Source organism: Nycticebus coucang, chromosome 1, assembly GCF_027406575.1.
Source record: "Nycticebus coucang isolate mNycCou1 chromosome 1, mNycCou1.pri, whole genome shotgun sequence".
Classification (NCBI taxonomy): domain Eukaryota; kingdom Metazoa; phylum Chordata; class Mammalia; order Primates; family Lorisidae; genus Nycticebus; species Nycticebus coucang.
This window is the reverse complement of record NC_069780.1, coordinates 146846120-146860421: the sequence shown is the minus strand read 5'-3', so window position 1 is coordinate 146860421 and position 14302 is coordinate 146846120. Positions and strand designations below refer to the sequence as shown.

The following is a 14302-nucleotide window of genomic DNA, read 5'->3' as shown; positions in this document are numbered from 1 at the left end:
CAGTCTTAGTTTCATTTTTCTTCTTCACATCTGTATTGATCTAATTTTTTTATATGTAGAACATTAATATGATTTCAAACTTCATTAAAACATTATTCAGACAAGTGTCATTCCCTTTCATATCATTTCTACCTAGTTATTTACTCTTCCTTATGGCCATCTTCATTGTTCTGGCTTATCCTTATGTGTCTCTTTTTGTAACACTAATGAATAATATGTATATAGATAATACAGTCGTATGTAAGAAATAATATATGATTTTCTTTTTCCTTTCAAAGTATTGTGTTCTTTTGCACTTTGCTTTTTTCACTTAAAAGTAACTTTTTGAATCTCACTTCATAAGAGATCTGCATTCTACTTTACATCTGGTTAGTACTTCATTGCTATATTTATTCAACAAATCTCCTATGTTTGGCTACTTAAGCAGTTTCAGTATTTTGCAATTACAAATAATGCTTTAGTGAACACTTTTGTGCATGTATTTTTGTGTTGCTGGAAGTACATATTGAGGGCAAACCCTTAGAAATTGGATTGCTGGGTCAAAGGGTACAGTCGCCTTTAAAAAGGATTTTTCTCATAAGTGATAATTATTTTTTTTCGGCTGGGGCTAGGTTTGAACCTGCCATCTCTGGCATATGGGACCGGCACCCTACTCCTTCAGCCACAGGCGCCGCCCTAAGTGATAATTATTTTATTTAAAGATATTTAGGGTGTAGAAATGAAGCCATAAAAGTAAGGAAGAAATATGGCAGACTGAGGTAGATTTAAAATTTTTTTTTTTTTTTTGTGGAGACAGAGTCTCACCCCATGGCCCTCTGTAGAGTGCTGTGGCCTCACACAGCTCACAGCAACCTCCAACTCTCGGGCTCAAGCAATTCTCTTGCCTCAGCCTTCCAAGCAGCTGGGACTACAGGCGCCCGTCACAACGCCCGGCTATTTTTTGGTTGCAGTTTGGCCAGGGCTGGGCTTGAACTCGCAACCCTCAGTATATGGGGCCGGTGCCTTACCGACTGAGCCACAGGCGCCGCCCGATTTTAAAATTATTAACAAAAGGATTTAAAAAGTCAACTACATTATATAGAAAATTCTTAAAGTTAAAAAATAGTATAAAGCTAAAAAAACTACAAAAATATTTGCAATTCATATCAATGACAAAGAGTCATTCTTAAGTATATAAGCTTTTAAAAAGTATAAGTAGCTCCTATAAATCATTAAGTTGAAGACCAACAATAATAGAAAAATGGTCAAAGGCCATGAACAGATAATTGCAAAGGTTCTTAAAGTGAAATGATGTCAACCTCCTTCATAAAAAGTGAAATTAAAATTACCAGTTACCATTTTTAACCTATCATACGGCAAAGATTGAAGGGTGAGGGTATAGGGTATATATGCCTTTACTTACTGTTTGTAGAAGTAAAATTATACAGCCTTTATGGAGTATGATTTGGAAATAGCCCTTAAAATTACAAATGCACATTCCCTTGATCTAACAATTCTTTTTTTTTCCTTTTTTTTGTAGAGACAGAGTCTCACTTTACTGCCCTCGGTAGAGTGCCATGGCGTCACACAGCTCACAGCAACCTCCAGCTCTTGGGCTTATGTGATTCTCTTGCCTCAGCCTCCCGAGTAGCTGGGACTACAGGCGCCCGCCACAATGCCTGGCTATTTTTTTGTTGCAGTTTGGCCGGGGCTGGGTTTGAACCCGCCACCCTCGGCATATGGGGCCGGCGCCCTACTCACTGAGCCCCAGGCACCACCCTGATCTAACAATTCTACGTTTGGGAGTTTATCTCATGGGTATATTTGCACTGACTTGGAAGGGCATATATGTAAAGTTGTTCAAGATATTATTGTTTGCAATAGCAAAAAATTGGGGACAAAAATATTTATTAATATGTAGCCTAGGTACAGTGGCTCACACCTGTAGTCCTAGCACTCTTGGAAGCCAAAGCAGGAGGATCACTTGAGATCAGGAGTTCAAGATCAGCCTGAGCAAAGATGAGACCCCCACTCTTACAGAAAAATAGAAAAATTAGCTGGGCTTGATGGCACATGCCAATAATCTCAGCTACTTGGGAGGCTGAGATAGGAGGATGGCTTGAGCTCAGGAGTTTGAGGTTACAATGAGTTATGATGATGCCATTGCACTCTAGCCAGAAAACAGAGTGAGCTTTGTCTTAAAAGAAAAAAATAAAAATAAAAAGAAAGGAAGGGAGTGAGGGAAAGAAAAAGAAGAAAGGAAAGGAAAGATGAAAGAGAAAAAAATTTTCATGTAGATCTTTTTATGCAAAAATCTCCAAGGTAGGATATTAAGGGGGGAAAAAACATGATGCAGAGCAGAAAGATCAGTATGCCATCATTTGTGTCCCAAGGGGAGAAAAAGCTTCCTAAATATGTATTTGCTTGTACACCTGGAAGCTGTTCCTAGATTACTTCAGAAATTGGTCATCGTATCCACGGGGAGGATAACTGAATGGCCAAGAGACAGAGAGTGGGAGGATGACTTGCCTATTCAAAAATAATAATTTTTAAATTTTTAGAGGGCATTTCACATGACGGACAATAAAATCCCCATCCTGAAAATGGTGCTTAAAATATCAAAAAGTTCCACGTCTTTCCCAAAAAGACACACACCAACTGCTACCTTGCATAAACTTGATCTGAGAGGAGCGAGTATCTGGTCCTCCTCCCTCCACCAGTGGAGCATGTGGCTTTTACTGGTCATTTTTCTCTGGAAGGTAAATACCTGCTAACTTTAGGAAATTCCTCAAAGCATTTTTCTTATCTCTGTATTGCTTCATCTTTCTTTTTCTAGGTCAGAAATAGAAAAAAATTGGGTGGGGGTAGGAAATGCAAAGGTCAGAGGACTTTTTCCCCGTACTGGATTAGAAGAAAGGATTCCTTTAGTGTCCAGGATATTAAATGGATCACTGCACTTTATCTGTTCTTAGTCTATTTTGAAGTTCTGCCTTAATTGGTAAAACTCGCTTTGCATGGCATACCTGACCATACTCTTTAATTGGAATAAATTTTTATTTGGTATTTTTTAACTTTTTTTGCCTGTTACCTGTATTAAAAAAGAGTCAACCTCTTTTATTTTTCTCTTCACATTTAAAACACACTTGAACAAAAGAAATGTTATTATTACATTTATACAGGAGCTTCCTTTTTTTGCTCAGGATGTCAGAACATGTGCAGAAACTGAATATACATTTTTTTTTTTAAGTTAATGGCACAATTACATGAGAAAATTCCTGTTTTCCAAGTGCTGGGGAAAAGGATATATGTATGACTTTAACCTTATAATCGTATGTGTACATGTACATGTGTGTTTGTATATTTGTAATCTATATAGTGATAAGACTAAAAGGAAATACAATGAAGTGTTACTAATAAGATATTTTGGAGGGTGAAGTTATACATAATTTTTTATTTTCTTTTACTTTTAAGCATTTTCCAGATTTGCTTCAATGAAGATTTATTGACTATTGAATGATTGTTAGGATTGTTATGTTAAATGATTTAATACATATGCGTACATTCTGAACATACCCTAATGAAAGGCCATGGTTATTTTTAGAAAGAAAGGGTTGATTTTTAATCTTCTGAGAAATGGCTGGTATTTTTCTTTTTGCTTAGCCCTTGTATTTTACAAACTGAAATGGGGTTGGTTTACAGATACAGCATTTGTAGACGTCTATCTAAAAGTCTGGCCACATATTTTATATGTTAAATGTTTAGGGCCTGAAGTCAAAAGACCTGTGTTCAAATCCTGACCCCTGTTTGCTAGCAAGTGACCTGAAGTATATGTCTTAAATTCTCCTAAGCCTCAGTCTCTTTATAAATGAATTGTCCATTTCATTTGTAAAGAATTGCACAAATTACAATAGTAATAATAGTACCTCATTGAATTGCAAAGTTTAAATGAAATTACTCATGTAGAATTAAAACTTAGTTCAATGTTTTTTGTGTGTGTGTAGAGACAGTCTCAGTTTATCGCCCTCGGTAGAGTGCCGTGGCATCACACAGCTCACAGCAACCTCCAGCTCCTGCGCTTAGGCAATTCTCTTGCCTCAGCCTCCCGAGTAACTGGGACTACAGGTGCCCGCCACAACGCCCGGCTATTTTTTTGTTGCAGTTTGGCTGGGGCCGGGTTTGAACCCACCACCCTCGATATATGGAACCCGTACCCTACCCACTGAGCCACAGGCACTGCCCTAGTTCAGTGTTTTATTCATGGTAAACATGCCATAAATGTTAGCTATTTGTTTTTCTTCTGGCTACCCTTGGAATTCTAGGACCTCTCCTTTCTTTCAAACCTAACAAAATAATTGTTACGCATATGGGATTTTATGAAATCAAGGGTAAACATAATCTAAACAAGACTCTGATACTCATCAGCCATTCCCTGTCCATAGGAACTGGTTATGTTGGTTCTTATGCCCAAATTTACCATATCTGTTGCTGGACCTGTATCTGCAGGTGGTCTGCAGTATAATTTCCCAAGTGTGATCTATAAGATGACTGCTGGTGATACAAAGACAACCCTTTCAGTTTTTAAGATCTATAGCCATTTTAATGTATGGTGAACAAAAATGCAAGTAGGACATTAAGTCCATGATTTTATGGATATTTTTTAGGATAAAGTACAAACGAATATTGAAAAAAGCAATTCAACTTAAAAATATTAGGATATAATACTATAAGGTATGGCAAAAATTGCAAGACAATGCTTGAATGACTAAAATTTAAGATTTGTTGTAGAATTTCTTCCCATGTCTGTGTTCAAGGTACCCATAACTATATCCTAGAAGCTCAATGAAACAGGTGAAATCTGTCTTTTACTTAAACTTTTGTCATCTACCCTGTGTGGGGGATCTTACCTTTTCTTTTCCCTAAATGGTTTTCATATTTTCTAAGCAAAAGAAATATATCCTTCTAGGGCAATTAGTTCAGCAGTAGGTAACTTTAAATTTTTTTGAGTTTGAAAAGCATGCTACTATTTCTACAATCTTTAAATCCATAGACCATTGACCATTACTATCTTCCTGAATTCAAATTTTTATTTTTACTTTCAATAATACCTAATATTTTTAACATTAAACAACTGTGCACTGTTTTATTTCAGAGAGCTTACCGTGTCAATTTTGTATTATTATCTTAGGACTCATTAAACCTATATATATATATTAAATTGAATGTTTTTGTTGTCACATTCCAATTTCTAAATGTAAATAAACCCTAAACTTTTGGCACTTGCGGGTGGCACCTGTGGCTCAAAGGAGTAGGGTGCCGGCCCCATATGCCAGAGGTAGTGGGTTCAAACTCAGCCCTGGCCAAAAACTGCAAAAAAAAAAAGAAACTTGGCACTTGAGCATGTACTTAAAATGTGATCTATTTGCTAGGATGGAAATTTTGTCGTTATGAAAAACAGGATTGTCTTTACAAATCTTGCATGAAAACATATAGTGTAAATAAGGGTATAATTTGCGCATAATTCCTTGCTCAATTGGAGGCATAAATTACATTCTCAATTCATAAAAATTATACGAGTAGGATTTATTCTAAAGAATAGAGTAGTTTTAAAGCACTTTATTTTATTGGAAAAACTTACACCTGGTCACAAACAATTTATTCAGGACCCCAATGCTTTTTTTTATATTTTTAAAGATGTACACTTTTTTCTGAGAAATGAATAATTTATTTTTTATTTTTATTTTTTTTTGCTCTTTAACATTGTAATGGAAGTTTTTTTTTTTTTTTTTTATTGTTGGGGATTCATTGAGGGTACAATAAGCCAGGTTACACTGATTGCAATTGTTAGGTAAAGTCCCTCTTGCAATCATGTCTTGCCCCCATAAAGTGTGACACACACCAAGGCCCCACCCCCCTCCCTCCGTCCCTCTTTCTGCTTTTCCTCCCCCACCATAACCTTAATTGTCATTAATTGTCCTCATATCAAAATTGAGTACATAGGATTCATGCTTCTCCATTCTTGTGATGCTTTACTAAGAATAATGTCTTCCACTTCCATCCAGGTTAATACGAAGGATGTAAAGTCTCCATTTTTTTTAATAGCTGAATAGTATTCCATGGTATACATATACCACAGCTTGTTAATCCATTCCTGGATTGGTGGGCATTTAGGCTGTTTCCACATTCTGGCGATTGTAAATTGAGCTGCAATAAACAGTCTAGTACAAGCGTCCTTATGATAAAAGGATTTTTTTCCTTCTGGGTAGGTGCCCAGTAATGGGATTGCAGGATCAAATGTGAGGTCTAGCTTGAGTGCTTTGAGGTTTCTCCATACTTCCTTCCAGAAAGGTTGTACTAGTTTGCAGTCCCACCAGCAGTGTAAAAGTGTTCCCTTCTCTCCACATCCACGCAGATGTACACTTTTAAAAGTACATTTTGAGCCAAGGAATTGGCTCACACCTGAAATCCTAGCACTCTGGGAGACTGAAGCAGGAGTATGGATTAAGGTCAGGAGTTTGAGATCAGCCTGAGTAAGGGAGATGTCATCTCTACTAAAAATAAAAAAATTAGCTGGGCATTGGGGTTAGGCAACTGTAGTCCCACATGCTTGCGAGGCTGAGTTTGAAGGATCACTTGAACCCAGGAGTTTGAGGTTGCTGTAAGCTGGGTTGGTACAATGGCACTTGCCTGGGCAAAAGAGTGAGACTCAGTCAAATAAATAAATAACGCATGCATGCATGAATGAATAATGAATGAATGAATTTAATTTGTTACCTATTATAAACAAAGCTTTGTTCAGCAATTATCAAGAAATTAAACTACCTTATTAATTACTCATCCCATTTTTCCATACACACAAACAGGTATGACTTTTGATTTTTTAAATTCTTTGGAGACCTTAAATTAAATAGATAGACCCCAAAAAAGGGTTTTTTTTCTTTCTTTCTTTCTTTTTTTTCTCAAGCTGTTGTCCTGGGTAGAGTGCTGTGGCGTCATAGTTCACAGCAACCTCCAACTCTTGAGCTAAAGCGATTTTCTTGCCTCAGCCTCCCAAGTAGCTGGGACTGGAGGCGCCCACCACAACGCCCGGCTATTTTTCTTTTGTTGCAGGTGTCATCGTTGTTTTAGCTGGCCTGAGGGGGGTTCAAACCAACCAGCCTCTGTGTATGTAGCTATCACCCTACCCACTGAGCTACGGGTGCCACTCCAAAGTAGGATTAAAAAGTTAGTTTTTGTGTCACTGATACATAGGTAAACCTTTAACATATGTATGCATTTATTGGTACAGCTGGGCTAGACATCTCTATACTCTCCCATGTGGTAAACTTTATTGATATACATTTAGAAACTTATAGACCACACATGTCTCAAGTATTCACATTTTGTGTTTTAGACAATAGTTTTCCTCTTTATAACTGTTATTGCTAAAAGGACATACTTAATCTTGGAAGTTAGATAAGAACTATATGAAGAAATAGGGATTTTGACATAAACACTTTGAAAATTGCCATTTAAACACACTTCCATATATACTAAATTTGTGTGCATTTATGAATGTGAATAAACAGAATTTTAGTAAAACTATGTGTACGTATATTGAGCCTCTGTTGTCAGAGAAATGCAGCTGCCATTGTTATATGCTGCTTTTACCCTAATCCTTATCTCTACAAAAACAAAGGGTAACTCCTCTTTGTAGAATTTGGGGAGCTTCTATGTTAGGTTTGAATCAGCCTGATTGAGTTCATAATGGAATGCAGAGCTTCCTTGACTGCATACTTGAAGGTGGTTAGCATCGGTGGCTTGGCTGTGGACTCCCAGCCCTTCATGTAATAATGCTAAGGCAGAGGAAATGAAACTAGGCATTCAGTCCTCTAAGGCTGCACTTTTGTGTCCTCTCAAGAGTTTTGTTTTCTCATTTGATGGAATTGTCACTTATTAGAATTTTAGGTAGTATAGGAGAGTGCAGGCAACAGGGTCAGTTTTTTAAATTATATAACCTAGTCTACTTTGCATAACATATGATTAAGCTAGGAATACTACTAAGAGTAAGGAGTATTTTCTAAGGCCCAGATTTCACTCTGACTGGTCTGATCACTGTTAAGCCTTGTGGCTTCCCTTGTTCCTGGATGGCTTCTCTATCTCAGTTCATGTTCCCTGGAGGAGAAAGAGACGCACTTGTAAACTACTGGGGAAGTAGAAAGCCTACCTGGTTTCCCAGCCTAAAGTTTCAATGAAAAAGATATGTGTTTGAAGCCACCATTTGACAAAGGTGTTTTGAAGGATATAATAAAAACTTTATGAAAGCAGAAGAAAATAACAAATTGTTTTATGCCTCTTTTATAAACTTAAAATGTGCATTAATCAACTCTTTGAGAAATGTAAGCATTAGGCATTCTCATTTTACTCTTTTTTTTTTTTTGAGACAGATCCTCAAGCTGTTGCCCTGGGTAGAGTGCCGTGGCATCACAGCTCACAGCAACCTCCAACTCCTGGGCTCAAGCGATTCTCCTGCCTCTGCCTCCCATGTAGCTGGGACCATAGGTGCCTGCCACAATCCCTGTCTATTTTTTGGTTGCAGCTGTCATTGTTGTTTGGTGGGCCCGGGCTGTATTCAAACCTGCCAGCTCAGACGTATGTGGCTGGCGCCTTAGCCGCTTGAGCCACAGGTGCCAAGCCTCTCATCTTATTCTTGGCCTCTCTCCATCACTTTCTTTATTGTTCTCTCTGCTTTCATGTTTCTACATTACTACCATCCCACTCCAGATGATAATCTTTCACCGAAAGCACCAGACCTGAAGCTCACCAGATTTATCCTTTTTCCTTTAAATTCCCCTGAGAGGTAGTGATTCAGGGGCCAAAGAATACAATCCATAGGTCCCTTGGGTTTGCCAGTGTATTATAGAGACAATGGTCGCTTGCTAGGTCCGTTACATGCTCAGTAAGAGCCAAGAGTATTGATTTTCCTGGGCAGTTGCAGCAGCCACTGGCACCTCTGGTGGATACACACACACACACACATATACACACATACACACACATGTAATTTTGAAGGAGTTGAACACTTTGTTGATGATTAAAATGTTTTTATTACCCATTAGTGTCCTACAGGATTCATTGGTTGCTCTTTTTCTGTATATTGAATCTAGATTTATTCTGCTATTAAATCTTGCATACTATGGTGTAGAAAACTTAAAATTTTTGCAGTGGTGTAGAAATTGCCTTTAATAGCATTATCTAATTTTGAAGGGAATATATTCTTTCTCCTGTTAATTTAATTTTTTACCATGTGACAGTGTGTACAAAATCAAAAGAGAAGATATTACTTGTAATAACTACTGCATCTAAAATGCATTAATCACTTTTGTCTCATAGGACAAACTATTCGAGAGAAAAGAATTGTAGAAGCATCAAATAAAAAAGAAGTAGACTATGAAGTAGGGGATATTCCAACAGAATGGGAAGGTAAGTTTCTGCTTTTAGTAGAATCTTTTGGGAGGCAAATTGTTAATGTTATACAAAATCGATCACAGTGTATATAATTATATACTGTTTCTCTTTACAAAAAGCTTTACAGTCTGAATCCTTGAAACTTTTAAAAACATTGCATTTCCTTGAAATGTGCCAAATTTTAGTTAGGGAATCCACGAATAACAAATAGAACTAATAAGCTTGGCAAAGCCAATCTAGGGTAAGGCAAGCAAAGGTCTTAGGAGGCATAATTTAAGGAGGTAAAGACAAATTACTGTGTTATACAAGTACATACATGGGTAAGCAGTAGACTCGTTTCCTGGTCAGCATAGCATGATCCCTTACATATGGTAGCAATAGGCATTATGTTACTTTTATGCCAGCATATGAACATGAACATCATTTTAGTAAAAACATCGTGTCCATTTTTGTTTATTAGCTATGAAAAAACTAGAACTATAAGAAAGTTTACAGATGGGTTGATATCAGAGGTATTTTTGAATAAATAACAAAATACAAGTCGGCAACTTCTAGGAGGAGTAATTGAGCTTTCTTATTTTAAAAGACTTTCCAATGTTAAAAGCTACATTTGCAATTTTCAAATAATACCGCAGCCATCTTAAAATGAGCCTATTTTATCATCTTTTTCAACAATAATATAGAATTAAATGTTTATAGAAATAAAGTTATAAATAAGCAAATAGGTAATTACTCATTTTTCAGCCTTTGAGACTTTCAGAGAATTAGAATGAAGTCCTAATGCTTTTTACGGCTCTCCTGATCTAGTAATTCAGCCTAACTATCCCATGGGGCATACGCTTAAAACAAATATATCAACCAAACACTCAAAAATTATTTTTACAGCAGTATACATCAATGAAATGTAAAAAATAAGAACTCTATACCTTTAAAAGGCAAATTAAAATATAAATAAACACAAACAAAAACACTATATACAAAGAAGCAGACAGAAGAAAACATTTAAATGGTATCAATGCCAAATGAACCTAAAGTATTTTCCAGTTCAGATGAATATTATATTCATCGATTATTAATAGCAGAGTAAAAGCCAGAGTCCTTATAGTGGCCTACAAGACCCCACAGGTTTGGCATCCTCTTAACTCCCTAACCTCATCTCCTATTACTGCTTTCTCTCTGGCTCTATCCCAGTCTCTTTGGCCTCCTAAGCAAGTTCAGGTAACCCACAAGTTGCATATTTTCTCATACTTGAGATTAAACACGTGTCCTTTTTATTCACTTATTTAATAGACATCTATTGAGAACCCCTGCATTCCTGGAGCTTACATTTTGAGTTGGGAGAAAGAAAAAAAAAAACAACAGATGAATAACTAGAGTATATAGTATATTAATGGTTGTAGAAAATAAACCAGAGAAGGGATATACAGTGTATTGGGGACGGTCTTGCAGAGAAAGCTTATAGGCTTCTCTGCAAGCCCTGTTCAGAAAAGGACTTGCAGAGAAAATGACTTTTGAATAAAGACAGAGCAGGGGCTGGCCATGCAGATAACTAACAGAGGAGCATGGCTGGACAGTAAGTGCAAAAGCCCTGATGCAGGAACTTGCTTAGGTGTTTAAGGAACAAGAGGAGGCCAATGGAACTGGCATAGAGCCAGACAGAAAGTAATAGGAGATGAAGTTAGGGAGTTAAGAGGATGCCCGATTTGTGAGGCCTCGTAGGCCATCATAAAGACTCTGGCTTTTACTCATAATGAAACCCTGTTTTAAAAAAAAAAAAAAAAAAGGCCAAGGTTTTATTACAGTCTCTTAAGTGAAGTAGGTACATATTTCTAATGTAATACCCTTTGAATCCAGACTATTGGTGACCTTTCCATAATACTGGTTCTGAATGGCCACCTATTGAATCTGGTGATAGAATATATCATTTATCTTGCCTCTATTGTCAATGCATATAAAGGTGTATTTGCCATTTTTAGTACCTGTGGAGATTTGAAGAATGTGTGCTTCATGAATTATTTCCCTGACTGTCTTCTAATCTCTTTTAGTGATTAATGGGAGCTTTAATTTGCATGTTCGCTTTTACACTCATTATGATGTGTCATGTCCAATGAAAGTATCAAAGTTCAGTGAAAATCTTATGCATACTGAAGAGAATGGAGATAAACATTGATGAGAGAATGCTAGAATCTGTCTTAAGGTGTAAACTGTCCAGTTATCTTGCAGAATTCTCTTCAAACAATGGTTACACTATACTAAGGACTGATACGGAATCCACCACACAGGTATCATTAGCAGTGGTACAATCATTATATGATTTATAATTGGCTAGAGGTTCAGTTTCAGATCGTTTTGAGGTTATAAAGTAGAAACAATTTGTTATTATTAGTTTCTTCTATTCCATCCTCTTAAACTTTGCCAAAATTAAGCAGGATATTTCCTTTGTTGCATATAGTAGTTAGGAAAGTGGATGTGATTGTATAAATGAGTAATCACATTGACCATTTTCAGCTTTAATCTTTACTGGATACATAACAGATAGTGATGGCATTCGCCATTATTATTTTCATAAGACATTCAAATATCTGATTATTGTGCGATTATATACAATCTTATTTTAGCAGTTACATTTTTATATGTACACATATCTAAATAAAACAAAGGTCCTTTAAATCATCTTTTAAAAGGAAGCTAAAGGAAGCCCTCGTATCACCTTAGAGCAGCAGTCACCAGTCTTTTTGGCATCAGGTACCAGTTTCATGGAAGGCAATTTTTCCACAGATGGGAGGTAGGGTGATGGTTTTGGAATGATTCAAGCAAATTACATTTATTGTGCACTTTATTTCTATTATTATTACATTGTAATAAAATGGCCATAAAGTTCATGTGCAATTTAAAATAGTTGTATATAGACACGAACCTTATGGACACCCTGTATACTGAAATAAGTATACAGCTCACCATGATGTAGAATCAGTGGGAGCCCTGAGCTTGTTTTCCTGAAAGTAAGTGGTCCCATGTGGGGGTTATGGGAGACAGTGATAAACAAAGTGTGTTGCTATGTCCTCAGCTCCACCTCAGATCATCAGGCCTAGGATTTTCATAATGAATGGGCAACCTAGATCTACCCTTGCATGCACAGTTTACAGTAGAGCTCAGGCTCCTATAAGGATCTAATGCTGTGACTGGTCTGACAGGAGGTGGAGGAGCTCAGGCAGTGATGTGAGTATTGGGGAGCGGCTATAAATACAGATGTAGCTTTGCTCACTCACTTGCCACTCACTTCCTGCCTGTGTCAACAAGCAACAGTCTGGTAGTGGTTCACAGCCCAGGGGTTAGAGACCTCAGCCTTGCAGAATAGTGACCCATGAGAGTAAATAGACTAGGTGGTATTTAATACATTTAGTGTCTGAGTGCTGTTACAATCTTGTAACAGTGGATGAATTTTATAAGCTTATACAAAACCAGTAAACTTTAGAAAGATGTATTAGAATTTCCCCAACCTACTTACCTGCCTTGAACTTTTTTAATAATTTGGATTCTATTATTTTTCTTTTTTCAACCTTTTAAGAGAACTGAAAATGCTGTCTTATAGACTTAGAACTAACACAAATTGTTACTTTAAGGGCTTTTTTTTCATGTTTATAATTATGCATTATGCCATTATACTATCTCAGCATGACTATATGCCCACTGGTATGTGTTCATAGACTCTGGAATACATGGAAATCATTATTTAAAAGTATTATATTTAATAATTTTTTATTTTAGATAATAAGAAAGAGTTTTGCACTAAGATATATATAGTCATTGCTTAAAAGGATTATATGTAATGGTAGACCTGGAACAGAAGTTGGCAAACTTTTTCTTTAAAGGACCAAATTGTAAATATTTCAGGCTTTTTGGGCCACTTGGTCTATTATAACTACTCAGCTCTGCTGTTGTAGCACAAAAGCTACCCTAGATGATGTGTAAACAAAGGAGTGTTGCTGGGTTCCAATAAACCTTATTTATAACACTGAAATTTTGAGTTCTATATAATTTTTCATGTGTCATGAAATATTGATTTTTTTATGTTTTTTCCAACCATTGAAAAATTTAAGTGGTGAACAGAATTTGGCTTATAGGCTATGGTTTACTGACACTTGCCCTAGCAGTTAATTTTTCTAAATTAACTTTCTGCTCCTAACTAAAACTGAATGTATATTGTTTACAACTTGTCATAGATATAACTCATTTTGAGTTATTTTTAAAGAAGTTTCTTTTCTAGAAAAATCTCATAAATATAATAAGTAAATTTTATTTTGACCATCAAGATGCAATTGAAAAATTCCATAAACCACTTATTTCCTTGACTGCACAGAAGAATTTTGGTATTCTTAAACTGGATTTTCAATACAAATGAAAATTCTATTACAACAAGTATTTTTTTTTTTTGGTTATTTTATTTTATTTTTTTTTTGGCTTTTTTATTTTATTTCGTTGCTTATTTTTTATTTCTTTACTTTTTTTTTTTTTTTTTTTTGTTGAGACAGGGTCCCACCCTATGCCCCTGAGCAGAGTGCAGTGGGCGTGGTAGCTCACCACAACCTCAGACTCGGGCTGCGGGCACCCCGCTGCCTCAGCCTCCAGAAGCCGCTGGGATTACAGGCGCTCGCCGCAGCACCCGGCTGGGTTTTTCCATTTTTTTCACAAGTCGGGGTCTCACTGTCGCTCAGGCGAGTCTCGAACTCCTGAGCTCAAGCAATTCTCCCTCCTCAGCCTTCCACAGTGCTGGGATTACAGGTGTGAGCCACCGCGCCCGGCTACAACAAGTATTTTTACAATAGAAATATTCACTTAACAATTTTAATAAATACCTACTCTTCTGAGATCGTTCTGT

General features: G+C 36.7%; 1 protein-coding gene across 4 annotated transcripts in view; it reads left to right on the top strand.

Annotated features, from left to right (window-relative positions):
- NDUFAF2 (NADH:ubiquinone oxidoreductase complex assembly factor 2) overlaps positions 1-14302 on the top strand; it is a 278588-nt gene that overhangs the window by 118484 nt on the left and 145802 nt on the right. For all 4 annotated transcript variants that reach the window (XR_008379758.1, XR_008379755.1, XM_053590157.1 and 1 more), the window contains exon 2: positions 9349-9438. Coding sequence is in view for 2 of the 4 variants with exons in the window: in XM_053590157.1 (XP_053446132.1) it covers positions 9349-9438 (90 nt within the window). In the remaining 2 variants the exon portion in view is untranslated. The remainder of the gene's footprint in view (positions 1-9348; positions 9439-14302) is intronic.